The 27,146-nt window shown below is 44.7% G+C and overlaps 1 protein-coding gene across 1 annotated transcript in view; it reads right to left on the reverse strand.

The window, feature by feature from the left end:
• The window catches only part of LOC147708024 (histone deacetylase 2), a 166,837-nt gene that overhangs the window by 75,400 nt on the left and 64,291 nt on the right, over positions 1 to 27,146 (reverse strand). The window contains exons 2-5 of the mRNA XM_086926833.1: positions 26,521 to 26,633; positions 26,296 to 26,413; positions 18,454 to 18,528; positions 381 to 519 (exon numbers count right to left, since the gene is read on the reverse strand). Of these exons, the coding sequence (XP_086782959.1) occupies positions 381 to 519; positions 18,454 to 18,528; positions 26,296 to 26,413; positions 26,521 to 26,633 (445 nt within the window). The remainder of the gene's footprint in view (positions 1 to 380; positions 520 to 18,453; positions 18,529 to 26,295; positions 26,414 to 26,520; positions 26,634 to 27,146) is intronic.

The following is a 27,146-nucleotide window of genomic DNA, read 5'->3' on the forward strand; positions in this document are numbered from 1 at the left end:
GAGCAAAATGAATTTGATTGTTTATGTCATTCTGTGGATCAGGCTTACAATGAAGGAAGCCTACTCTAAACTAACATGTGAGAGGTTATTTAGGTGATTGTTAAAAGAATGGTATTCCTACAGGCAATGTGTTAGTCAAATCATTCATCGCTTGCTCTTAAATTTGTGTTTCTAGGACAAAATTAATTTTCTGGGCAGGACTACGTGTGACTTAATCCCCACAAACTGATACTAGTATAGCCCTTGCTATTTAGTTACTTACTAATAAAACGTGTTAGAAAGCTAATTGCAAATCTGGGCTTGCAGAGGATTTAAGATTATGCCAGGCACAGATAGTAATATAATAAAGAGTTTCAAAGTGAACTCATGTATGAACTTACTTTAGTAATTCAAGAATAGCTAGAACGATATCATTTACATAACAGAAACCAGATGCCTCAGACTTTTTGGCATGATGAAGTCCTCCTGCCCAATTAACAGCCATGTCCGTCTGCTGTCGGTTTAATTTTACTGCTCCAGCTAAAAGAAAGTGGGAACAACATTTTATTAGAAGTTGTATATCTAGATCATCCTTTCCCCCACTGCCAAAAAGCAGTTGTTAAACACAACTAGTGAAGTTTCTGGTAAAATAGGGTCAAGTGATAATAGCCGAAATGTAAGAAATCTGTTTCCACGATTGAATTTTGTACACTGTAGAAATCAAAGTGAAACATGCAACTTTACTGTATTTATTACACAGATTCATTATGGCAGAAATAATGTTTGACAATAATAGAAATCATTTTCACGTATTATATCAGCAAAAATTGCTTAATGTAAGTTTTTAAGACCCTAGAATCACTGGTCTAACTGTGCTGGTGCAAGACGTTAGTCCACCTTAAGACTGTTCATCATCTTTCTTCCAAATTTCATGATAAAGTGATCACTGGTCATAGATAATCTCAGAGTGAAATTAGATGGGGCCAGTGTCAGCACAGTAACACTTTTAGATCTACAAATGTACTGGTTGGTCTGTCTTCTATTTATTTAAAGGATGTCCTTTGACACATTCCAAGCTAAAGACTCTAGATGTAACGCTTCAGTGGATTCATTCTTTCCCATCTGGCAACCTTTAGATAATACTGTAAGCCACTCTGCGAAGGAGAATTATGCAGCTGGTGGGGGCTGGAGTTAACGTATAGCTCCATCTCACCGCTTTTATTCAACCTATATTGGCATCTTATGCACAGCTATAACTTTTTTTTTTTTTTAACAACCTTCCAGATGAGACCCAAATCAATATAAAGGATTACTCAATTGATTCCAACGGGGGAAGGTGGGCGGGAAGGCAGGATTTTTTAATGCCTAATCGACAAGAAGCTCAGATGCCAAGAATGGGGGGGGGGTCCCTCCCGGCGTCTGGAGTCCACGATGAGACAGGAGTGCGATTGGCAGTCGATGGCACGAACATAAACGACCAAGTACAGCACTGGAACAGAAATCCCACCTCCCTGGGTCTACATATGCATACTTTCGCAACCATAGAGCAACCGAAAAACAAAACAAAATTTCTGCTGACTGGAGAGATTACGGTTACCACCGCCTCTCCCCCTAAACACCATTTAGATTTACCAATGCTGTAATTGGGCTACTCTGGAATCAACAGCGTCCCTCACAAGGGCAAAACTAACCTGGGAATTCCTTGTTAGCTGCCTCCTGTACCCCAAAGCCACCCCCCTTTTTTGTGCTAGCTCGATTGCAGCATAGTGCATATTCAACACTGCTGTCCAGACAAACCTACAGTTGTCTTGTACACCTGGCACACCCTGAGATGACGCGCTGCAGGGTGAGGTGCCCCGTGCCCTATACCATGAGCTACACACCATGGGGAGACCACTCAGATCGAGGGTCCAGGAGCAGGAGTATCAGACAACTCCACACATTGACTGGTGAACAGACCTCGAGAACCACTGAGAGTGTGGAATCTACACTTCGCAAACAGTAAATCTGTGGCCGGTTTCCAAGCTATTTTGGATGTTAAATCTACAGTTGACCACAAAATTGACACTATGGACTAGACCTGGGTTTGCTCTGAGCAGATCACTAGAAACCACGGAGTCCACACTTGCAGCAATGCACCCTACGGTGAAAGGCATACAAGCACAATTGAAGGAACTGCAATAAGTCAACCTGATGAAATTGAAAGCCAATGATGCAGAAGGCAGATCACGGAGGAACAATATACGAATTACTGGGCTGGTGAAATGAGTAGAGGACCCCAGTATGGAGTTGCACCTTGAATTATAGCTCATTGATACAGTACTGGCTGGCAAGCAATCCACATTTTTCCTCGGTGGAGAAAGCACCAGGATTCTCCTTTCAGAGTGACACCCCGCACTCTATAAATACAACAATCAAATCAAATCACCCAGAGTTTCTTGCACCTGGAGCTCCTCCCAGAACAGCAGTGGTGTCAGTTTAATTAAAAGGATAGAGACCACATCCTACAAACGTCTAGGAGTGAATGCTCTTGGACTGCAGAGAATTGCACAGTGATCATACTTCCAGATTATACAGCAGAGGTGCAGTGGCAAAGAACGTTGGTCCTTGAAATTAAACACCCCTTACAACAAATAGATCTCTGATACTCCTTTTTGCAACATAGGAACGTGAACAAGACTTCAAGAACCAGCATGCATTGGTGCGGTGACCAGAAAGAAACAAGCCTTTATGGTTTGTAAATGTCAACAATGTTATTTGAAAAAAGTTATGCTGCTTCTTGAAGTCTTGTTCACATTTCTATGTATAACAGACTGGTTCTTCACTGATGATATTACTGTTGTATGCCGAGTCGAGTGTGACTAACAGTTTCTTTGATTCTTTATACATTAACTACAGGTCTCTGCCTTCTGGTGTCTATATGCCGATTTGTTGGTAGTAGGGTGAACCTTGAAAAGTCAGTTCTCTCGTTGGAAAAACAGGTTTATTGTTTATTTTTCATTTTTCATTTTTTAAGTTACTCTGATGAAGAGTACCATACCCGAAATGCATGGCTACTGTGGACACACCATGTTAAGAAAAAAACATGTGCTCTTTCAACAACTGTTACAAGTGTGCTGTTGACATCTGTGATTCATTTTGATTTCTACAATCAATTATATTTAAACACTGCTTGTTTGGAGCACCAACTGTTTATTGGAGTTTTGTACTTTGATTTATGATTGATACGTTTTGAGGACTTAGAAGCCTTAGGTCAATGCAGTGCATACTGGTCCTAGGACATTAGTTCTAGTTTCCTTATAATTTACATCAGGACTAGGGTAGAGCCTCTTTTCAGTATTGTACGCAACGTTTTATTGAATGTGTTAAAGATTTGTGTATATTGTATGTACTATTGTGTAATTGGGTGCATTCCGACCTCATTCTTTATACTAACATTTTCCATATATAGTTTTTCTGTTTGAATGTGGCTTTAGATGATACTATATAGACAATGGGGTCATCAGACTACTGCTACATTTTTGTATTGAGGAGAATAAGACTGCTGAGATTTGCGACAAGGGATCTCATGCAAGCTTGCACTTCCATGTGCCCTTTTGTACGGCTTCCCACACACACCAAAATAGACAATATGTATGGTGAACTTTCATGGTGCTAGTTGGTAGAAAAGTAGCTTTTCAAATCTTGTATTGGGATGGGGAGTAGGGTGTTCCACTGTTACCAGACTAAGTACACTTGCTTCTACACTGAAGTGTAGAACTGCCTATGCAAATTGTACAAATGGGACTGATGGTACACTCACTGTGGCCCATATCTTTGCTTGACTGATGGCTGAACATGTTAGAGAGCCTTCTCTCAAATGGAATATGCTACTTACCAGTATGCATCTCTTCTTGGCATGTAGTGCTGCTGACATTCATATCTGTGCATAGATCGCCGCCTAGTGTTGGGTCCGGATGATTGCACCTTGTTGTCCTGGAAGAGTCTTCGAAGTATCACGAGATAGGTGGCTTCTCCCTTGGACTTCAGTGCGCATGAGAATCCTCTCCAACTTCAGATTGTTTTTCGCCATTGTGGCAGGGATGGAGTATAGTACAGTAAGAAATGTCCATGCAAAAGAGAGAAATGTTACAGCTGTAACAGGCACCGGGGAGGAGGGTGGGGGATATGAATGTCAGCAGCTCTAAATGCAAAGAACAGATGCATACTGGTAAGTAGCATATTCCGTTCGAGGCATGTGGGCTGCTGAATTCACATCTGTGCATAGACTGTATAGCAGTATCTCCTCTAGCGGTGGCTACCTGTGCCAGCTGCAGCAGTTTGAAAAAGAGTTTTAAGAACAGCCTGTCCTACAGCAGCTTGCTGTTTGGAATGTACGTCTACACAATAATGTTTTGTGAAAGTGTGTATGGTAGACCATGTGGCTGCTCTACAGATATCCTCAAGGGGAATATTTCCTAGGAAAGCCATGGATGCCCCCATTTTGCGCGTGGAGTGTGCTCTTGGGGGGACTGTTAAAGTGCGTTTAGCTTTTTGATAGCATATTTGAATGCATTTAACTATCCATCAGGCTATTCCCGACTTTGATACGGGATTCCCTTTGTGTTGTGCTGCGAAAGCAACAAACAACTGTTTTGTTTTTCTGAATGCCTTTGTCCTGTCAACATAATATAGCAGAGCTCTTTTGACATCTAGGGTGTGTATGGCTCTTTCAGCTACTGACTGGATTTTGGAAGAACACTGGTAGTTCTTGATGTGGAAATTGGATATGACCTTTGGCATAAACTTAGGGTTTGTTCTAAGTACTACCCTGTTTGCGTGTATTTGCATAAAGGGTTCTTGAATAGTTAGTGCAGTAGCTCGCTAACTCTTCTAAGTGAGGTAATAGCAATAAGGAAAGCCACCTTCCATGTGAGAAATTGTAGTTCACATGAATGTTGGGGTTCAAAGGGAGGCCCCATAAGTCTGGTGAGTACAACGTTTAGATTCCAGACTGGTGAAGGTGGGTGTTTTGGAGGAATTACTCTTTTGAGGCCCTCCATGAACGCTTTTATTGCTGGTACTCTAAACAGTGAAAGGTGTTAGCTGCTATAGCAGCATACCTCCAAAACAGACAAGTGTAGTCTTATAGAAGAATAAGCTAGGTTGCACCTTTGAAGGTGCAACAGGTAGCATATGATGTTTTGTATAGAAGCATCTAATGGATTGATTTTGTTATTGTTACAGTAAATAACAAATCTTTTCCATTTAGCCGCATAACATGCCCTAGTTGTTGGCCTTCTTGCCTCCTTGATAATATTCATGCAGTCTGGAGGCAAGTTAAGTTATCCGAACTCTAAGACTTCAGGAGCCAGATCGCTAGTTTCAACTGATTGGGATCTGGGTGTTTGATTTCTCCATGGCTCTGAGTCAGAAGATTGGGTCTGAGTTTTAGTCTTTGATGAGGCACTACTGAAAGTTCTAGGAACGTTGTGTACCATGGTTGCCTTGCCCATGTTGGAGCAACTAGGATCATTGTGACAGACTGTTGCCGGAGTTTGCGTGCCACTAGTGGAATTAGTGGAGCTGGGGGAAAAGCGTACACAAATCTGCCTGACCAGTTCATCCATATCGCATTGCCCTGTGACAACGGATGTGGGAACCTGGCGGCAAAGTACTGGCATTTTGAGGTTTTTTTTTTTGGCAAACAGGTCTATTTCGGGTGCCCCCATTTTTGAAAGAATGGTTGGAGGACTTGAGGGTGAATCTCCCATTCGTGTAGCTGCTGACTGTGTCTGCTGAGTATATCCGCTATTTGATTGTCCTTCCCTGGGAGGTGTTCTGCCAGGAGAAAGATGTTTTTTGGAATTGCCCACTTCCATATGCTTTGCGCTAAGTGAGACAGTTGTAGAGAGTGCGTTCCTCCCTGTTTCTGTATGTAGTACATGGCTGTCATGTTGTCCGTCCGGATCAACACAGTCTTGTTGTACAGGTGTTTCTGGAATGCTTTTAGAGCTAGAAATATTGCTAGCAACTCCAAATGGTTGATATGCAATTTTTTCTGCTGGGTTGCCCATAGTCCCTGCACTGTGTATTGGAGTACGTGGGCTCTCCAACCTAACTGTGATGCATCCGCTGTTAACATTATCTGTGGAACCTGCTCTTGGAACAGTCGTCCTTTGGAAAGGTTTTGTGGGTTCCACCACTGCAGAGAGTTGTATGCACAACTGTTTACCAACACTAGGTCCTTTAATAGTCCCCGAGCTTGGTTCCACTGGTTTGCTAGGCATTCCTGCAGTGGACGCATGTGAAGTTGGGCATGAGGGACAATGAAAATGCAGGAGGCCATCATGCCTATGAGCTGCATGAACATTTAAGATGACAGGGAGCGTTGTGGTTGGAATTTGCGAATGAGCATTTGAATACTGGTTATTCTCGCTGCGTTTGGATATGCCTTTGCTAGTGAGGGGTTTATAGTAGCTCCCAGATATTGCTGTATGTGGGATGGCTGTAGGTTGGATTTTGGGTAGTTTATTGAAAATCCTAAGCTGTGTAGCAGCTGAAGTGTTTGAGACATATGGCTTTTGCACTGTTTGTACGATTTTGCTTGTATCAGCCAATCGTCCAAGTATGGATAAACGTGAATGTGTTGTCTCCTTAGATGTGCAGCTACTGTCGCTAGACATTTTGTGAACACTCTTGGAGCTGTGGTCACCCCAAAGGGGAGAACTTTGAATTGATAGTGCTGGTCTTGGATTGCGAACCTGAGATACTTTCTGTGAGAAGGATGTATAGGTATGTGGAAGTATGCATCCTTTAGGTCTGAGTTTTGCTAGGAAGTCTCCTTGCCTTAGCAACAGTAGGACTTGCTGTAGAGGGATCATGTGGAAGTGCTCCGAAAGTATATACTGGTTTAGGGGTTTGAGGTCCAGTATTGGTCTGGGGGACCCGTCCTTCTTGGGAATGAGGAAGTATCGTGAGTATACTCCTGTTCCTTGGTGCTGGAGAGGGACTGGCTCTATGGCTCCCTTTTCCAGCATACTTTTCACCTCTTGTTGTAAGAGAGAGATGTGTTCCGTGGACATTGGACGGTGTTTGGGTGGTATGTTGGGTGGAGTAGAAGTCAGCTCTAGACAGTAGCCATACTGGATAATTTGTCTTACCCACCTGTCTGTGGTAATGTTGTTCCAGACTGGTAGGAACTGTTGTATTCTTCCTCCGACCGGTGTTATGTGGTCTGGAGGTAGTGTATTGAAGTCACTGTTTTGTGGCAGTGGAGGTTCTGTTATTGCCTCCACGTCCTCTCCCCTTATTGCTACTAGCTCTGTACCCACCTCGATTGGGACCTTTATTGAAGCTGGACTGGGTATTGGCTTTATATGCCGAGGCGCCTTGTGCGGTGTTGCCTCGTGCAGCTCCTCTGTATGATGAGCGCCGAAAGGAGCTTTTATGCTGTTGGAACTGCAAGGCACCCATTGACTTTGCAGTCTCAGTGTCTTTTTTCATTTTGTCCAGAATATTATCTACTGCTGGTCCAAAGAGGAAGTCTGGATTGACCGGCTGGTTTAGAATAGTAGATTGCACCTCGCTTTTAAAGCCTGGGATGCGTAGCCATGCGTGCCGTCTTAGCAAGACACTAGTGTTAACGGAAGCCAGGAAGGGTTCCACAGCGGTATGAATACAGCGCTACGAGACCTCTGGGTAGAAGGCACTATATAAATACAAACACATTTAATTTACATCTGCTGCATCTAATGCACATTTAATGGAAGCATTTGTGATGAGCTTCCCCTCCAGAATAAGAGCATCAGCTTGTTCTTTGAATGGCTCAGGTAGATGTTGCATTATGCTCTCTAGTCTATCGTAGTGTGCCCTATCGTAGCGAGCTAGTAGAGCCTGCGTGTTAGCAATTTTGCATGTATTGGCTGCCTGTGCAGCCACTCTTTCCTGAGGCTTCAAGGATTTTGGATTCCTTATCAGGAGATGGTGCTTCTCCAGTTGTTTGGGAGTTAGCCCTTTTACGTGCATTAGCTACAACTAGTGAATCCAGTGGTAGTTGACCTCTAATGTATGTAGGGTCTGTAGGGGCAGGCCTATATTTTTTCTCAACCCGAGGGTTGATAACACATGCTCTAGCTGTATCCTTAAATATGTCATTGGCGTGTTTTAGTACACCCTTTAACATAGGGAGTGTTTTAACTGTTCTCTCAGAAGAGGCAAATGTGTCAAAAAGGAAATCCTCCTCTATTGGGTCACTATGCATATCAACATTGTGGTATAGTGCGGCCCTGTCCACTAGTAGGTTAAATGCTACTGTATCATCTGTGGGTGATGGTTTAACTGGATAGGAGGAGGTGTCTGGGATGGGATGTGTATCATATGGGTCTTGTTGATTGTCCCATGTGCTATCCTGTGTCTCTTGGTCCTGTGGATAGTTATAATCCTGCTCAGGATCCTCTTCTTCATAATCTACATTATACTCTGACTGTGTTGGAGAGTAAGGGGCATAAGGCGTGGTAGGCATAGTAGGAGAGACAGTTTGGAAAGGTCTAAGTGGAGAAGTGGCAGAGTCTTTCTTTATCTTTAGAGGAATTGGTGAAAAAGGTTCAGTGTCCACTGGTCTCTTCTTTTTTCTGTAAACTGTTACTTTGCCAGTCTCAGGGGCTATGTACAGTTTTGATTGTTCCTCTTCTATAGGATCAGGGTGAAAGAGTTCTTCTTCCACTGTCCTTGGTTTTGGAGTCGAATCCTTGGGTTTTGTCTTTTTTGGTTCGACGTTTGTTTTTGGATCAACAGGTTTTGTAGGCTTAGGTGTTTTTTCAGCCTTTTTCGGGTCGAGGCTTTGTTTCGGATCGACCGTTTATTTAGGAGTTTCGATCTTCTTCTTTTATTGTTTCTCCTTTGTCAAATCGATTGGTTTCTTCGGTTCAACTGTGTTCTTGGGAGCAGTTGTGCTCGGGTCGATTGGCTTTGGCGCAACCTTCTTTGGTTGGACTGCTTTCGGTTCGTCGACTTTCGGTTTCGGTTCGACCGGCTTTTTCGGGGCGACGTTGGAGTAGATGCCCCTTTTTGGGTCGACGACCTTTGGTTGTAAAGGCTTCCGCGGCACGTCGCATCTCGGCACGGCGGACTTTGGGTCTGCAGCTTTCGGTACGATGACCTTCGGTCCGACAGCCTTTGGATCGACAACCTTTGGTTTTTTGAGAACGTGACTTGAGCCTGGAGTGTCAAAAGGCTTTTTCTTGGTATTCGTAGCCGAGCTTGAATGCGGGGCCATTGAATCAGTGTCTTGATCTTGGCTAAGGCCTGTTGGCGATGCCTCGACCGGAGCCTTTGTTCTCGGTAGAGTGGGTTTTAGGGGCAGTGTACTCACGGTTCGCCCCTGCGGGATCTGTTAGTCTTCCGAATTGCCCTCAACGGCCACGATCTCTAGATCAGAGTCTTGTACGTCGACGAGCTCTTGGTCGTCGTCGAAAATGTTTTCCGGGCCTGCTGCTGGTGGTCTCTGCATGTCTTGCCTAGCGGCCCGTCGATTCCGGATCGTCTTTTTGGAACGGAATTGGGCACAAGCCAGGCAATCTTCTTCTTTATGGTCCGGTGACAAGCACTTGTTGCATACTGGGTGTCTGTCAGTATGCGGGTACTTGGAATGGCATTGTGGGCAGAATTTAAATGGACTCCGTTCCATCGACGAAATGCCCACGTGGCGTCGAAAGGCCCATCGGGCCGCGTCGACGACCGGAGAGAAGAAGGAAGTTTATCCGAGATAATAGGCACCGAGCGGAAACAATACTGTCGATTCCGAAGGCCTTTTGGCCTTTAAAAAAGTTTTGTTTCGATTCCGAACTTCGAGTGTAGGAAAAACATCCGAACCCAATGGCGAAAAAAAACAATCTGAAGATAGAGAGGATGCCCATGCGCACTGTAGTCCAAGGGAGGAGCCACCTATCTCGTGATACTTCGAAGACTCTTCCAGGACAACAAGGTGCAATCATCCGGACCCAACACTAGGCGGCGATCTATGCACAGATATGAATTCAGCAGCCCACATGCCTCGAACACAATATTCTTACTTGGAACATGTGGTATAATCTCACTCACAAAATGATACAGCAAACACACATACCTCTAACGTCGAAGTGTGCATTTTGCGTGACTGCAGGAAGTACACGTCCTTAGAATTGTTTAAACTGCATAAGAAATGGCGAGGCATAGTTGCTGTCACTACATAATCTAACTACAACAGAAGTGCACTCATTTGGGTTACACTGGGGATTCCCTTCACACTCACGCACACCAAGATTGATCAGGAAGGTAGCTATGTAGCGTGGAGAAGTGTGGCTCACTGGTTAGAGCGGCAGACTCTGAAGCAGAGATCAGGCCCGGGACCAGGGTTCAAGTCCCGATGCGGCAGGGTCTCGGGCTCAATGTCTGCGGACTCGATAATTCTCGCCTCGGCGCCTACTCTTATCATGGGTCCCACGCTGCAACTCTGGGCAATAGCTTCCTTAATCTCCACAACGGCCCCTACAACACTGGGATGCCTGGCTTCACATTGGTGGTGCCCAGGAGGGGCTTCTCACAGGGAGAGCCAGGAAGTGTTCCATAGCGTTATACAGCGCCGGGACGCCCCGTTGGGGCAGCTGTGCGCTTTACAAAATACACTACATTTACATGTAGAGCTGGATGGAGAAATGCTCTCCATAGTCGCAGTAGATGCCCTAAACGTAAACTTGGCTAATTTTTTAACGACCCTTGTTAAGTCTCTAACCCAAAGTCTCTGTTTTCCCACCCTGAATAACCGTGTATACAGGAGCAGACTTATTTCTAAAAAAAAAAATGTTATTGCCATTTTGAAAAAGCAACAACAAGACGAGGGCCTCAGGAAAAGGGGGGAGCCAGTCCCGAACGATGCAATTGCACTGGAGTGCGGTATGGTCTGTGAAGGAACTTAAAATGGATAAGCAGAAGTCTATATTTAGGTGAGGGCCGCAGTCTGCCCGTAGCAATATGCCCATTGTGCTTCGGTGATGGGGGGTTTGGTGTCAAGTTTCCATACCGTGCAAGTCATAGAGGCACTCCCCAGTGCCTTTTCCTGCATCTCGGCATTAAATCAGGGAGAGGGGTTCGTTAACAGGTGCTCCAACGCGTACAGTGTGGCAGGCGGCACAGGGAACAGGTTATGCAGCATGCGACATGTAGCATGGACCTGGTGATGGAGGATGACATCTAGTGCGGTAGGGCAAGGTCACTCGTCTGCTTCAAGTGGGGGCAAGTATTGACCATCAGAGTAAAGGTATCCAAATGAAGAGAGTATTCGCCAGTGGGCTCGCCTTTTAACGCCCTCGTCCGTCAGTGGTGGGAGCATGTTACTGCTCGCAAGTAGGATGGAGTGAGAGTATATGCAGGATAGCTAGGAGCGGCACCGCATACCATCCCACGCCCAGTGTACGCATGCCACCATGTCAATCACTGCGAGTGGTAAACTATAAGGTTGGTAAAGCCCAGTGGCAAGGTGGCAAGGAGCAGCTTCATCTCCTCCTTCGCCTTGTGAGGCTGGAAGTGCCTGGGATGTAGCCAGAAATGGATATATTGGGCTTGTGCGCAGTACGTATAAGGGGTCATGTCAGGTGCATTGAGGCCTCTTTGCTGGATTGGCAGTGTGAGCGTTTCCCAAGTGATCTACGGCTGTTTATCAGCCCATAATAAGAAATCAGTTTGGAGTGCAGACGCTTCAAGAAGTGTGTGGGAGGTTGATGAAAAGGCAAAGGAATTTGCGCAGAACAACCATTTTCACAATAGCAACCCTTCCATCCATGGAAAGGAAGTCTGGTCCAGGCTGGGTCGACTCCAGCAGTCTTGTAATAGCCCTTCCATAGTTTGATGTTCAAAGCTCATCAGTGTCCTGCAAGAGCCAGATACCCAGATAGCGAACCGGTCCATGACCACCTGCAGGAGGTACTCAGATTCAAACAGTTTAGTACCGGAGGTATGAGGGAAGAGAGTAGATTTAGCCCAATTTACATTAATACCAGAGTAACCACCAAATCGGATTACCTTGCGTATAATGGGGGCCAGGTTCATTTGGGGTTCTCGTGTATATATAGTGTGATGTCGTTAGCATACATGGACATTAAAATCCTCCGAGCCGTGGCATTGAAGCCCCTGTGGCTATGATGCTGTTGTAACTGAGCAGCTAGTGATTCCGTCGCTATAGCAAATAAGACCAGGGCCAGACTGGGACCCAAAACCGGCCCTGGCAAATTGCTTGGCCAGCCCCCCAGGGCTTTGGGGGTGCGGCCAAGCGGTTTACCAGGGCCGGTTTCTGCTGATTTTGTTACAGCAGCCGATATTGCAGCGATGCTGCAAAAAAAAAAAGGCCCTGCAACAAAATTGGCCCCAAACCCTGGCAGCCCACCGGGGAAATGCCCGTTGCCCGCAGTCCGGCCCTGAATAAGACCAGGGATAAATAGCATCCCTACCTCGTTCAATGAGTGACCGAGAACGGAGTGGAGGTGTGCTATCAGGAAAGCATAAAGGAAGCCAATCAGGCGCACGTACCAGGGGCTGAGTCAGAGTCGTGGAAGTAGATGGAACGTGTAAGGCCACGCAGGGAATCGAATGGCTTAACGGCTTCCATTATGGCAGCAATGGCTGCCATTTGTGGTTCTATTGCATGCAGGAGGACAAGTATTGTGTGGAGATTATGGGCCATAGAGCAGCCTGGTACAAATACTTACTGATCTGGATGGACAATGTCTGGCCTTAAAGGGAGCAAGCAATTTGGAAGGATTTTAGCAAATACTTTGTTGTCGACGTTTATCATTGAAAACGGTCGATACGATGGGTTTGTCAGGTTTTAGTATCGAGATGATGACCTTCTCCCGTACGGACAGCGGCAGCACAATGGATAACAGGGAGTCTTCGTACACAACCAGGAGGTGTGGGGCTAGAATTCAAGCATATTCCTTGTTGAAGGTGGTGGTGAGCTGGTCTAATCCAGATCCTTTGTCACTGGGAAGCCTCTGTATAACCTGGGTCACCTATTACAATGTGAAAGGCACGTCTAGGTACAGGTTATGAGCCGGGTCCAGTCAAAACAAATGGATCATGTCTAGGAAGGAAGCCAGGGCCTTCCCATCTGGTATGATTGTGGCGTTATACAGCTGGCAGCAGAAGGATGCCATGGTTTGTAGCAGGTCATTGGGATCATCGATAAGCTCCACGACATAGACAAAGGCCCATGGCTAACAGAACAAATTAGCCAGCATCTTCCAGGGACGATTACAGGTGCTTCCCGGTAGAGGTAACGTGTTTCCCTCTGAGCATCCTGGTTGTATGCCAAGAATTTCTGTCCAATAGCCGTTAGTGCGTGTACATGTTGAATCGTGCAAAATTCCGGTTCAAGAAAGTGGATTTCCCTTTCAAGCGCAGCAATCTGCGACCTTATCGAATTTAAAGGCTTCCCAGAGTCTTTAGGGAGGCTACCAAGCCCTTGTTGTAGGCATAGTAGTCAATAATTGTTGTTCCGACTTTGGCCCTAAATACCAGGTCACTTAGAGCACTGGGGGCCAGTCGCCAGTTAAAGGTGCCTGGTGTGGCTTGTGGAGGAGATATCTCCAGTAGAGCGGGGGTATGATCTGAAAGATTGCGGGTAAGTGCAGCATGTCAGAGGCCCAGGCGAGGGCATCTGGGATGAGTAGCCAATAGTCTATTCCAGACCATATGCTATGAGTTAATGTAACGCAGATTCCCTCAATACAGTCTGTGCGTTCCAGTCGCAAAACATCAGATAAACAATTGTCGTGCATGAGAAGCTGTGCCGCGGCATTGGGATGGAATAGTCTGGAGGTGAAGAAGAGGTCTGCCGTGTGATCTAGAACAACATTAAAAATCGACCCCACCTCGAATAACCACTACAGGTCCTGTGTTGGCAATTAAGCGCCAAACTTCTGCAAAGAACTCAGGACTCTCTGTGCTTGGACCAAATATTGAGACTAAAATGACTGGGTGCATATGTAGTGGGCTGGCGACAATTACATAAAGCTCTTCTTTGTCACATATCGCCTGTCACATGTGCCAGAGCAGCCCTTTTCAGATAAGTATGGCAGTCTCTTGAGCGTAGTTGGATAGTTGGAGTATAAGGACACATATGTCTCAGCGCACCACTCAGCCCGAAGGCGGGGAGCTCTTGGAGGAAGCAAACATCTAAATGGGGTCTATTAATATAGGATTGAAACAGCCTGGTCTTCCACTGGTCATTCAACCCAGGGATATTCCAGGTCACGGATTATTTGGTGCTCATCACGCCTTGTGGGAGGTGGAGGGGCGATACGTGGCGTAGAGGAAGCGGGTGCATCGCCTCGTACCTGTCCAAGGGAGCGGTGCCTTGGTGTGGTGTCTCCCCAGGTGTGTGTCATGCAGGGAACAAACAGGGAAAAACAAAGAGCCCAACAAAGCCATCTCCCTCCCACCTCAACTCCACAAATTGGTTTGTAAATCCGTTCCCATCTGCTTCTCCAAATCATAAACAAACAACAAAATATGCAGTGGAACTCATCCTGTGAGGTGCCAAAGATTTAGGTGAACTGCCTAATCAGGCAGCAACTGGGTGGCCTACAAAGTGTGGAAGGACTCCAGTTGGGATCAGTGTGGACTCAATAATAAAGAGTTTACGGTCTGAATCAGAGCAAATCGTGGGTAGTAACCCATACTGAGGGCTAAGTGATAGAATAAGAGGTGCTAGTGTTCAAGGTTCAAAGGTCCGGGGCATGCCACTCGTCCGGCAGGCCTCTTGTTGCAAAGGGCGTCTTATTCGGGATTGCGAAGGCGGCCATCATCTTGCTGTGCTGAGCCCATGCGGGGACAGGCCTTAGGGTCCGGGAGGAATTCACAGCGGGCAGTTTGTACCACAAGTTTAAAATCGGGGTAGAAGGACACATCGGTTCCCTGGTATTGGATGGTACGGCGCTCTTTAGCAAGCTGTAGGATCGTGTGTCTATAGTTAAAGTCTGGCGACTATGGGTTTACCTGGTGCGCCTTGGGGAAGGCGCAGTCCCAGCGTACAGTGAGCCCGTTCTACGTTGAAGACCGCTGATTGGGCATTCTCAAATAGTAAGCATAGCATCAATTCGACATAGTCTTCCATTCTGTCAATGGCAGTGGATTTGGGTATTTCAATCTTGAGAAGATTATTGTGCCTCGAGTAGACTTCCAGGTCCTCGTTTTTCAACTGGATCACTTCCAGGATTTTGTCCATACGGAGATGATTTTCCCCGGCAGCAGTCTGTGTGTTTTCTACATCAGGGGCATGGTTATCAAGGTGATCCAAGTTGTCCACTCTTGTTTTTGATGCGGTCAATGCAGTTCATTAGGACATCAATTTTGGCGTCAAAAGTACGAAGGCTGCTTATAACATACACCAGCATCTCCTTGATGTCTACCTCTTGCAAGTTGGCACTTTGGGACAGCTCCGAGGGTGCTCTGTGCCTCCATCGTGGTCTGTTTGGTGCGTTTGTTGCTTTCCCTTGAACACCAGTTTCCATCTTCTACATGTCACGCAGGTCCAAGGGGAGGCTAACACTGGGTCCCGCCACACCCTCACCCCGCTTTCCCAGGGAACAGTGGGCACAAGCAGACGCAGCCACCAGGAACCTCCCCAGGCCGCCGCTGTGTAAGTCTGTAGCTGTGTTGAGTGCTAGGGAGTTATAAAAGTGTCTCAGACTGCAGCACTAGTAATTGCACAACAATGGTGACAAGGCAAGAGCATGACTCCCAGTCTGCCACTGTTGGGTGGCTAGTTTTAATCTGTTCACTCGACTGCCATTTCAAACAATGACAATGCATAGGCCTTCCTTTTTAGTATTTGTAAGCCACCCCTAAAGCAGGCCTACTGAGACCTAGAGTGCGCATTGCATTAAAGGGTTGGACTTGTAGTTTCATGTTTTCAAGTTACTAACAGTGAAAACCACCAATGTCATTTCTACTGTTGAAATGAGAGCAGCCCCATTGGCAAGTGCAGAGTTACAGGCCGACATCTTAGCCCTGCTAACGTCTGACTGACTAACAAAGTTGGCACTTCGAGCTATCAAATAAATTGGTCCATTAAATCTGATTTAATGGTTCAATAAAATTTGATCTTACTGGTGTTCAAATTGCAACTTAAGTAAGTTGCCACTTGGTTGCCAAGTTTCCAGTACCAGATTACGGTTGTACAAAAAGATATGTCTTCAAGACAGCCTCTGGCCTCCTGGGGAGAAGTGGAAACGACTCCAAAGAAAAGCCTAGAAAGGATCTGCTGAAGCAGGAGACGGTATCCTCCTGGCAGGAAAATCCACACAGGGTGTGAGCCCAAAAGGCAAGCTCAAAAGGGGAAGCCACCTTTGATGGGTAAATGGCAGGTTCACACAAGAGGGGCTGCTCCTTTATTTTGGTAGACAGAAGGGTGGTAGGGACAGCGAGGGGAAAGTACTAGTCAGATTAGTTTTCCCATGGGTGTGTAGACCAGAGGTAGCCACACTTCTAAAGTGGGCTACTAAGCTAATGGCACCAATAAAGGAGTTTATTCATCTTGGGATGGCCAGAATAGACCACTCTGTGATAATTAGATGCCACACTTCACAGAAAGCTGTCATCGGGTGGGAGGAATCCGATAAGTCCATTGGCTAGTGACCATGACCTCCCCTAAGGACATTTTCAGGGATTAAAGAGGCATCCATAGCCCCCCATCACCAGGATTGGAGAAGAGGACCCAAGAAGAACTGCCCTTCTGACCTAGGACTTGGCATAGAAAAGGCTGCATTGATGTTGGACTGCACCGCCTGCTCCTTGGGTTAGGAAATCTAGGACTGTGCCTGTAGTGTCCGGCTCGTGGACAAGTTATTCCCCGAGCCCAACCAGAGGCAGAAACTCCAAAAGTCAGTTAGTTGACTTCCTGTTTGCAGCACAGAGCCACAAATTCTGAAGATGCTTCACCAAGTTCGTAGACGAGATAATCAGATCGCATCTCCTCGCCGCAGTGCAGCTTGGGAGACAAGAGTTCTGGCGCTCAAATGTTCAGGAGAGTCGTAGAAGTGCAATTTGGTTACCCTGAAGGAGAGCTATTGCCAGGAAAAGGGAAGCGTTAGTTTTGTTGTGTCCGGAAACCAGTAGTCCAGTGACAACCAGACTTTTGCTGGCCGAAAGTGGATTTCGTGGGCCATTGAACCCCGTGACAAAAGTCTACCCACTATGACCGTGGACCAAGTAGTAGCCCCAGATGTCCCACATCGGCCGCACAGCATCATGTATCCCTTGCATCAGGATAACTGCATAGAACTCAATGGCAAGTTGCCATTAACACTAGAACTGGACTGGAGACCCCTTCTAGTAGGTATCTGTTCTTTGAGACTTTGTTAGGACCCTTGACATGCTCCCTGCTGGAGTTAGTCTCTGTGGAAGTGACCGCATTCAACTTGTACCCAACTTTTCTTGAAAACGTCATTGAAGTTTCTGTGAAGGGAGGTTAGAAAAGTGCTTTCAGGATTCTGGAGTTTCAATAGAGTTTTACAATAGTTATTGGTCTTTGGGAGTGGGCTAGAGGTGAATTTTTAGAGTGAAGGTGTGTACAAAGGCCCCTTTTCCTGTTTGTAGGGAGCTATTAAGAAATGCCAGTATCAGCGCTGCTGATTCCTCCGCAAAAGAGGCAGCAATCGAAGTAAGCCAGGGATCCCTAGAGTCTAATAACGTTTATTTCCGTTTCAAACAAACCATATATACAGTCCACCCAAAAATATTCTGCAAAAAAATATGTAATGAGGTGCAAATGTCTACAGGTTCTGAAGATTACGGTGGTGAGTGAGTTGAGATGGGGAAGGAAGATGTGCAACACGTTGATCGCTTAATGGTATTACATCTTTCTTGGACAAAGGAATTTAGTGAAGACTTTCTCTTGAATTGGAGTAGCATGGGTGTGTTCTATAGAGGCTCACTGGATTTATCTTACGGAGTATGATGTTAAAGTAAATGGTTTTGTAGTTCATAGAGCCGTTGATAAAGTAGCTATTTTTTTATTACGTGTTGGAGGATAACATTGAGATAGTCGTTTTTTTATGAAAGAGGCTCTTGAATAGGGCTTCTAGTTTGATACTGTTGCATTGGTCTAAGAACTCTCATGTTGAAGTAATGAAACTGCTCTGCAGTCAGAAGGGCAAGTTACACACTTTTAGAATGTGGTGGCTTACAAAGAATAGGTTGGCTGAACACAAATTGAAGTCTTCAAAGAGGGTCTCAGTAGGTCCTGGTGGGTAGTAGCATAAAAGATTTAGGGAGAGACATGTACGAAGTATTCCATTTACTATGTGGTAATGGAGCACAGGGAGATTTTATGGAGTCAAATTGTGAATCATAGCTACCCCTTTTCCCCTCCCTGTGGACATAAGTACCATAGAACTATGCATCTGACAAACTATGAATTAAGAATGGCACAAGAACAGCTACAAAAAATACATATCTTACCGACAGAGCCTCCAGTTGACAACTGGCAGAATTCAAAAAGTCCATCAAACACTGGGCAGTCTTCCCCAACGTTGACTGTGAATGAAAACAATGTAAGTATTGAAATTCGCCCTACAGCATCAATAATACCATTAATAACATGATAAACAATGTGCAAATGTCTAAATGCCAGGGGCTCAATCAAACTGTGTGAGGTAAAATAAGAGATTAAATGCATAATCTAAAGTAGAATGGTTGTTGTGGAGATGGAAGCTAGAGTAGGCTAGCTGGTATTCACATCTATAGGTCAATGAGTTGGTGCAAACGTGTGCACAGACACACACTTGCCCCACCATGCACACTTGCCTCACCACACACACTTGTCCCACCACACACACAGGGCCCAATTTAAATGCACAGTAAGACGACATGACTACAGTTTCATCTTTATAGACAAGCTTGTTGATCCCTCCCCAATGCATGCTCTAGATCTATGCACCCAAATATGCTTTCTTCTTTCCACTCTGGCTCATAATTTTTTTCTTGGTCAGATCCTTTGCTGTTCCACTGTGGTGCCTGCTCCCACATTTGCCACCGACATTGTCCGTGAATACTTGCTCTTGCAACCTCTGCATTTTGCATTTCAAATCTGTTCCCTAATCCACCAAGTTTCTAAAATCTCTTTTTTTAAATGAGCTAGATGTGCCACAAGTCAGGTTGGATTGCAGCACTTTGTTTGTGCAGTGTCTGTGATGAGACCTTCCCATGTCTTTGCCAAATGAATATATCCGGCACATTGCAAAGTCTGGGGTTGTGGAATCACTGCTTTCAAGCCTCATCAATATTCGAGAGGGAAGATTCCTTCTCCAACTTCTTGCAAACAGCTGCAAATGCAGAGATGAAGGCCTGTAACGCATTCACAAAGTCCTAGTATTGTTATTTAGTATGTATATTACACAAATGTAGCCATTAATATTCCACGGATGTAGGACGTTACAACGCATGCTTTTACCACGCATGCTGTTACAACGCAGGCTTTACTACGCATACCATTACAACGCATTACACTTAGGGGTGCTGGATAGTGAATAGTTTAATTTACTATTCCAACTCCAGTCCCCGTGGACACTAGGGAAGGTGTTGGATAGTAAATTAAACGTATCCCTTATCCTAGAGCGCCCCCCAGTGTAATGCGTTGTAATGGTTTTCGTTGTAATACTTGTGTTGTAACAGCACTGCGTGGTAAAAGTTGCGTTGTAAAGGATGTTTCCCATATACCACCCCATCCATTAGAAGGACTAAGGGATACAATTCAAATGTTTGTGTCACATTATCATATTGAAATTGGAGTCAGAATACAGCAACCAATTACCCGGTCGTCTGTTCATTGGATAACTACAACTAGTTATTCACAGTAAAAGCTGCCTCTCCCAGACAGCTTCCACTTTTTCCAGTGGTTACCATTTGACCATGGTAGTTGGTTCAATACTTTGCTACAATCCAAGTACGGGCTATCGCCAATGATTTATACATTTCCTTGCCTAACCCTCTTTGGATGACCCCTTTCCCTTACAGTTCAGAAGGAACTGCAGAATTGGCGCTATGAGGGAATTTTTTTTTTAACTTGAGCTGTCACTTTGGAACATTGCAGGTTTGTTTTTTTGCCCCTTTCAAAGCCTACCACTACACTCGTTACAGGTTTTTTGAGGGAGAACCTCCTTTGTGTCTTTGTCCCCATACCACTAAAGCCTTTTTTTGTCATATTGGTAAAGAAACGGATAATCAAATCAGGTAACAAGATGGTATCTTTTGAGTCCATCCCATTCGTCCACCTATCAGAGATCACAGTGGGGGTTGGGTCAGTGGTTGCACAAGAAAGGCCTAAGAGGAGGGATCACTCACTGTAGCTCAAGCACTCTCCTGATCCGACCCTCACACTTCCCCAATGAGATCGCCTACTTGCTTTTGATGGTGGCCTATGCAGTCCCTCAAATCCGCCAACAAAACGGAATACACTGCTGACTTGGGGAGATAAAACTAGAAGGACATATACATGATTTGATTTTAAATTTGCAAAGCGCTCAATTGCCCACAGGAATCTTGGTGCTGCTTCGGTCTGACGGTGAGGACTGGGGGGGCTAGTGAACAAAGAGTCAGATTTTTAAGGATTTCCTGAACGAGAGGTGGTTGAGGCTCTCCTCTAGTTCCTGAAGAAGGTAACTCCACAGTTTGTCAGTGCTCGTTATGAAGCATCTCACTTCACAAGAGGCTTGTTTAAACTTGGGAGCAACCATACACGTTGCTGTGGAGGAGTGAAGCATTCTGTAAGGAGCGTAGGAAACAAATATATGTCTCAGATATTTAGAGCCAGGGTTATGTAAAGCCGTAAGGCTGTGTACTGTGCTTTGAATTCTATCCACTTCTTTATAGGCAGCCAGTGAGGCTGGACTAATGCCCGAGATGCAGATTGGTGTTTAGGGAGCCCTAGTAGGAGGCACGCTGATGTGTTCTGTAGTATATGGAGTAATCGGTATTGTGCATTTAGAAAAAGAGCATCACAAAAATCCACTTGGATACAGCAAGTGAGGTTGTCCAATTCTGTAGGACAAGCTAGCCCACCTCAACCTGGTTACAACTAAGGGAAGGGAGCACCTCAACCGGTTGCAACTTCTGTACTACAACGGAGTACCAACGGAGAGAGCGGGGCTCCCTTCCCTGAGTTGTAACCAGGTTGAGGTGGGCTAGCTTGTCCTACAGAATTGACAAGTTCCAGTGATACCGAATTTGACCTAGGATTACTGGTTTTGTATATGAGCTTATTTTTTTGTATCTTTTCCACTTCACAGCAGAAGCTTTGTTACGTTCTTTTGGTCCTGAAGAAAGCCAGACATACTTTTTAGAGGACTAATGGCGGAAACATGTCGACCTCTTCTTTCAATCTAGCAGTTTAATTATACACTGTGTTTTAACCCTGCCAGTTCAGATGAGCCAATAAAGATTCTTTTCATCCGCACCAGCTAGTTTTAAATTCACTTTCACTCACTTATTGCGCTGCACCCTCACATCACACCCGTTGCTGATATTTGGGATTTTAGCATCCATAACTGCTATTATTGAACAAGAAAACATCCCAGAGCTCCCACCTCTCAGTTAATTGGTTGTTGCCCTCAGTGGGGATAGGATTTCCCACTGGGAGGAGAAGCCCAAATGATGAAGCATGTCACCTATGGTGAGTGAGGGCATTCGTCCTAAAAGGGATTGCTACCCTATAAGGTTTTTTTAGAGAGACACAGATTTACCTACAGACTACTTACCAGGAGCATCAGCATGTTCAGATTTCTAGATGTATGCCCAAGTGAAAACAAAATCACATACAAACTGAGGGTACAAAGCAGTAATCATTCTAGCATGTGATTGATACTCAAGAGAGAATAAGACTTATTTTAGAATAGGTTTACACAGACTTCTCTATCAACCTATTAGCGGATATAACACCATAAGATGCTTAAAACGTATCAAACCAATCTTTTTTATTTTTATTGAGTATTAACGTGACATACATAAAAAATTATTAAGCATAAATTGAAAATACTAGTTACTATTTATGGACAACATAATATTAACAGCTATATAGAGAATATATTCCAAGTGCTAGGATCAACAATATTGGACCCATAAATGCATCCCCCAAATATACGCTTGATATTGGGTTTCTAGGTGTGGGGCGACACACATGGCTGAGATTCCTCTCCAGACCTCACACAGCAACCTGTATTTTTACCTCATCTCTTAACATAACGTTTATCTTAGTTTAACTATAACCCTTACGGTACTCCTTAACACTAGCGCATATCAATAATCATTTCTTAAAAATAATTAGAGATTCTTGTGCTCACTTTGTCTTCCTTTCTCATTTTCTGTAAACTGTCATTCTTCGAAATAGTAACGGACGTTTGTGTTGTAAGTGATTTGATTGGATTTGCGCCCCCAAGTAACAAAACAGTACCACTGTCAGTTGCTGGTTTAGCAGAGGGCTCGGATTGGGGCTCTACAACAGATGCTCTGTGCCATTAGTATCGGACATGCAGAGATGGTAGAAATGGACAAAGAGCTGACTTTATTTGCCACATTTGCATGCCCATAGATATTACTTGTCGATGGGAAAAAGACCTTTAATACCAATGTTGGGGCACATCAACTAACAGCAATAGTAGTACCCTCCAAAGATGGAAAGCCGCCTTTACAGAGATGTGGAACCCTGCTGAACATTTTATTAAAGAGGCAGGAAAACACCACTTATAACTGCCCTGGAAATAAAGTGTGCTCTTCCCTGACTAACTACAGAGCAACACAGCTCCTCCTGTAATTTTTGTGATTTTTAAGGGAAAAGTGTGCTCAAATAACATTTACCATACAATTAATAATAATAATAATAATAATAATAATAATAATAATAAATCAACACATTTATAAAGAACATGGATACACTTACTAGTGTGTCCCCGTGCTGCGACATCAAAAACTCATCAGTATCAGTGCTGTGAATCAGCAAGCGGAGAAAGCCTAAGGATGGAAAAGCCAAGTTTTGAGTTCTCTCTGAAAGAATGTCTCCAAAGGCTCCATCCGGAGACCAAGGGGGAGGTTATTCCAATGCTTGGCCACCGGAAACGGAAGAATCGACCACCGATTCTCGCTCTTTTAATGGTCAGAGTTCTGACCTTTCCCGTTCCACATGATCTCAGAAGGCGGGTCGGAGTGTAGGTGGTTAGTAGATCATGTAGATAGGTTGGCCCTTTTCTCTGTAAGATGCAGTGACTAACACGCAGAGCATCTCTTCACCGGAAGCCAGTGAAGGGATGCCTGGGCCTTGTTAGAGGAAGCTCTCCTGTGCAGCATCAGAACGAGGCGGGCTGCCACGTTCTGAATGCATTGAAGTCTTTTCATACACTTGCTACTTGCCCCCAGATAAAGGGCGTTACTGTAGTTCAAGTAAGAGGTTACCAGAGTATGGACCATGTTTTTTTTAGCTGTCATTGGAAGTACATCAAGGGTCTTCTGAAGTCCTCTTATTACCCCAAAATACTTGACTGCCACCAGTCTGGTGTGGCTCTCAAAGGAGAGCTCGGTGTCCAGCCACATCCCTAGGTTCTTAACCTGTTCGCTGGGGGATGGAGTAGTGTCCAGAATCTGAGGAAACCATGATGAGGACCAAATCGAGGTGGCTTTGCCTACCGCTAGAACCTCCGTCTTATTGCCATTAAGTTTTAAACAGTTGTTTGACATCCAAGATGGCAGTTCTTGTAGGCAAGTAGAGAACTTGATGGCTGCCTCATCATGGGCTTGTGCTAATGACACCACCAGTCGCGTGTCATCCGCATATGACACAACACTGATGCCATACTTCCCAATAATCTCTACCAATGGGGTGATATAGAGATTAAAGAGAGTGGGGCGGAGTATGGAGCCCTGAGGGACCCCTTGGGCCAGTGCAATACTAATAGTAAGGTTGCTGAGACACCTAGAAGCTGTGGTCCTGTAAGAAGGACCCCAGCCAGTCTAGGGCACGTTCCGCCAGCCCTCCTTTCCTTAGGAGCTGTAGAAGTAGTGGGGGGGCTACAGTGTCAAATGCAGCACTAAGGTCCAAGAAGACCAGGGCGACCGTCTAGCCCTCATCTACATGTTTGCTGATGGTTTCTGTAGATAGGAGCAGTGCTGATTCGGTAAAGTAGGTCGCTCGAAAGCCTAATTGTGTAGGGTGAAGTAGGTTGTGTTGATCAATATGGCCACCAGTTGAGTATTGACCACTTTTTCGACTATTTTGGCAAAATATGGAAGAAGTGAGATCGGACGCAGGTTCTCCAATTGACTCAAGCTTACGTTCTACTTCTTTTTTATGGGGAGGACAATCGCCTCTTTCCACCTTTTTGAGACCATTTCCGAAGCGAAAGAGAGTCCAAGGAGGTGGCTGATGTAGGGTGCTAGGATATCTAGGCTCTCAACACTTTAGGAGTGGTGGGGTCCCTAGGTGAACCGGATATAATGCTTGAGGCTATGTCTTTGAGGTTGTCACAGGAGGGGAGAACGAAGCACAAAGGCAGTCCGCCTCTGCTATGTTAGACGTCCCATCGCTATCAGAGCACCGATTACGTGCTTCATCTGGGAAGGTAGAATAGATCCTTTCCACTTTCTCCGGAAAGAAGTCTCCCACCAGGTTGCAAGAGTCCACGGAACTGATATTAGAAGCTGTAGTTCTTGCTAGTGATGAGATCTCTTTGAAAATAAAGAGTTCCTTGGAGGAATGCTCAGCTATCTCAATCCTATCAATATAGTAGGCGGCCCGGGTTGTTCTTATGAGGGAGTGATAGTGTTTAAGGCTGGTTTTGTATTCAGTTTTCTTGTAATCTGAGAAGTCTTTCCTCCATGTCCTTTCTAAAATGGACTTAGCTTTCCTGAGTTAGTCATTAAACCAAGGGGCCTTTTTTAATAGTCTCCCCGGCGCACTCTAGGACCATAGGGCAATTCTGTCGAATGCCTCCGCAATCAGTTTATCTAGCGTGCTGCAGGCCGAATCAATGTAATTGCCACCAAGTGGTCCACCCAGCTGGAGGGCCTGATTAAAGCTTGCTGCTGAGAACCTGGACCACTTCCTATGTGGTTTCCCAGCACCTGACGTCTTAGGAATAAGGGTATAAGGTACCAGGGTGCTAAAGTAAACCACAAAGTGATCTGTACAGGGAACTGTAATCAGCGTTCAATTCCTAGGGCCCCCCAATTGGCAAAAATCGGGTCTAAAACGTGGCATAATTGGTGAGTCGGGAGCGTAGATTGTAGTGTCAGTTGCAGGGCAGCCAGTTCCGGACAGAGCTCTTGCACTCCGGTATTAGTTAGCTCATCAAAGTGAAGGTTCAGGTCCCCCAGCACAACCATTTCGTCATATCGCAGAGCAGGTTAAATCTCCTGATCTATAAGGCTCGGTACAAATCGGGTGGAGGGCCCTGGTAATCTGTAAATTAAAAAGCCCTTTATAATATAGTTAGTTGCTGCCATTATTGAAAAGAAGCCTGCTTCGCTATCATCTATATTTGCCAGCTCTAAAGTGCATTGCATCTTTAATTGATGAATAATGGCAATCCCGCCAACAAATCCTGAAAAAGTACTGTAATTATGTGAACAATCTAAAATGTTCGCATGCTTGAAAAGAAAACATCTCATAGCTATCAATTTGATAAGGTTTTGATTTTTATCATAAGAATCAGCCTTCTGTAAACAAATATATGTGACAAGAAAGCGGGAGTCACAAATACACTGAATATTGATATGCTTACTTAAAAAATGACAAGAGTGGTCTTATTATGAAAGATAAGCCAAACATGCCTTGTACAGAGGTATGGCAGAAGATCTACCCTACCGTGGGTGACTCCATTGTCTACAATAGCATGAACAGCTTAAAGTACATTGAAAGATTTTTTTGCATAGCTGCCTTTTACCTCTATTCAAGGAACAGAATTTGACATTATGAATAGGAGAACCCTCATTGCACCGCACAAGAATGACATAAATTGCCTCAGGGAGCTAAGGAGAAGCTGTAATAAAAATACAGCATGAAGGAAGGGTGAAATAAAGTTGCTGAACACCCAATTATTTACTTTAGAGCAGATCTCACAATAAAACTAGTGGGTTTTCTCCTAGATTTTCTGCAGTACCAAATATTTGCATTGCTCTGAACAGAGCTAAAGTATACCACCGTACGTTGTTTCCCAGCACCTAAAACAGTTTTTGGGTAAAAAAACAAACAAAAAACAGCTGTGGTATCAATGGAGTTCTATTCTTCTCATCTACTGTTTTATCACTGAGAGGACTTACATCTCTGCATCTGCTTGCTATATTCAGACATGTTGTCTGGTCGAATTGATCGTAGAAATTTGATATATTCATCACTGTGATATTTGGTCATTTCTTCAGCAGTAGCCTTATGAGGTCGCTGCAAAACAGAAATGATAAACAAGAAGGCATAATTAGCAATGTGCACATTCAATTACATTTGAATAAAAGGAATGGCAATACATTAAAACTCAAGAGCACACTTACATAGATTTCCATTTTTCTGTACAACCCATAATTCAGCAGCAAGTTATGAGTCATACGTATCCGGTGAGGTTTCATGGGGTGCCCTTGTCCATAATAATAATTTCCAATATCACCTAGATGAAAATTAAGTAATAATTTAAATCTTCACATAAAAATAAAAACAACTGTAAACAAGTAGCTCATTAATTATCCAACCAGATTAAAACATTATTTTCATGCCCAAAACCTGTTAAACAAAATGAAAAAAAAAGTATTGTTCTTCTGTTAGGTCACATATTCAAACTCTACCCAAGTGAAGCTTTAGGGAACGTCCAAAAACCTTACACAGCACTACTTATCCTGAACTGGAACAGTCCACCTACAACAGCACCGTACATAAACAGGAACCTCAAAATACTATCAATGCTTTTGTACTTTTAGCTACACGCATGGGGAAGCCCGAATTCACTAGGAAGTACTATAACTTTAAGAAAAGAGGTCATGTGCCTTCCTGACCATTACTTAGGTCGCACCTCCCACTCAACCTCCTCTACACCACTTCCTTTTTATGCACAAATGAGCTGAATTTTTACACCCAGCACCGCAATGGCAAAGGTGTCATTTACAAAGCGTGGATCCCAAAACAG

The sequence above is a fragment of the Lissotriton vulgaris genome, chromosome 6 (assembly GCF_964263255.1).
Source record: "Lissotriton vulgaris chromosome 6, aLisVul1.2, whole genome shotgun sequence".
NCBI classification, from domain to species: domain Eukaryota; kingdom Metazoa; phylum Chordata; class Amphibia; order Caudata; family Salamandridae; genus Lissotriton; species Lissotriton vulgaris.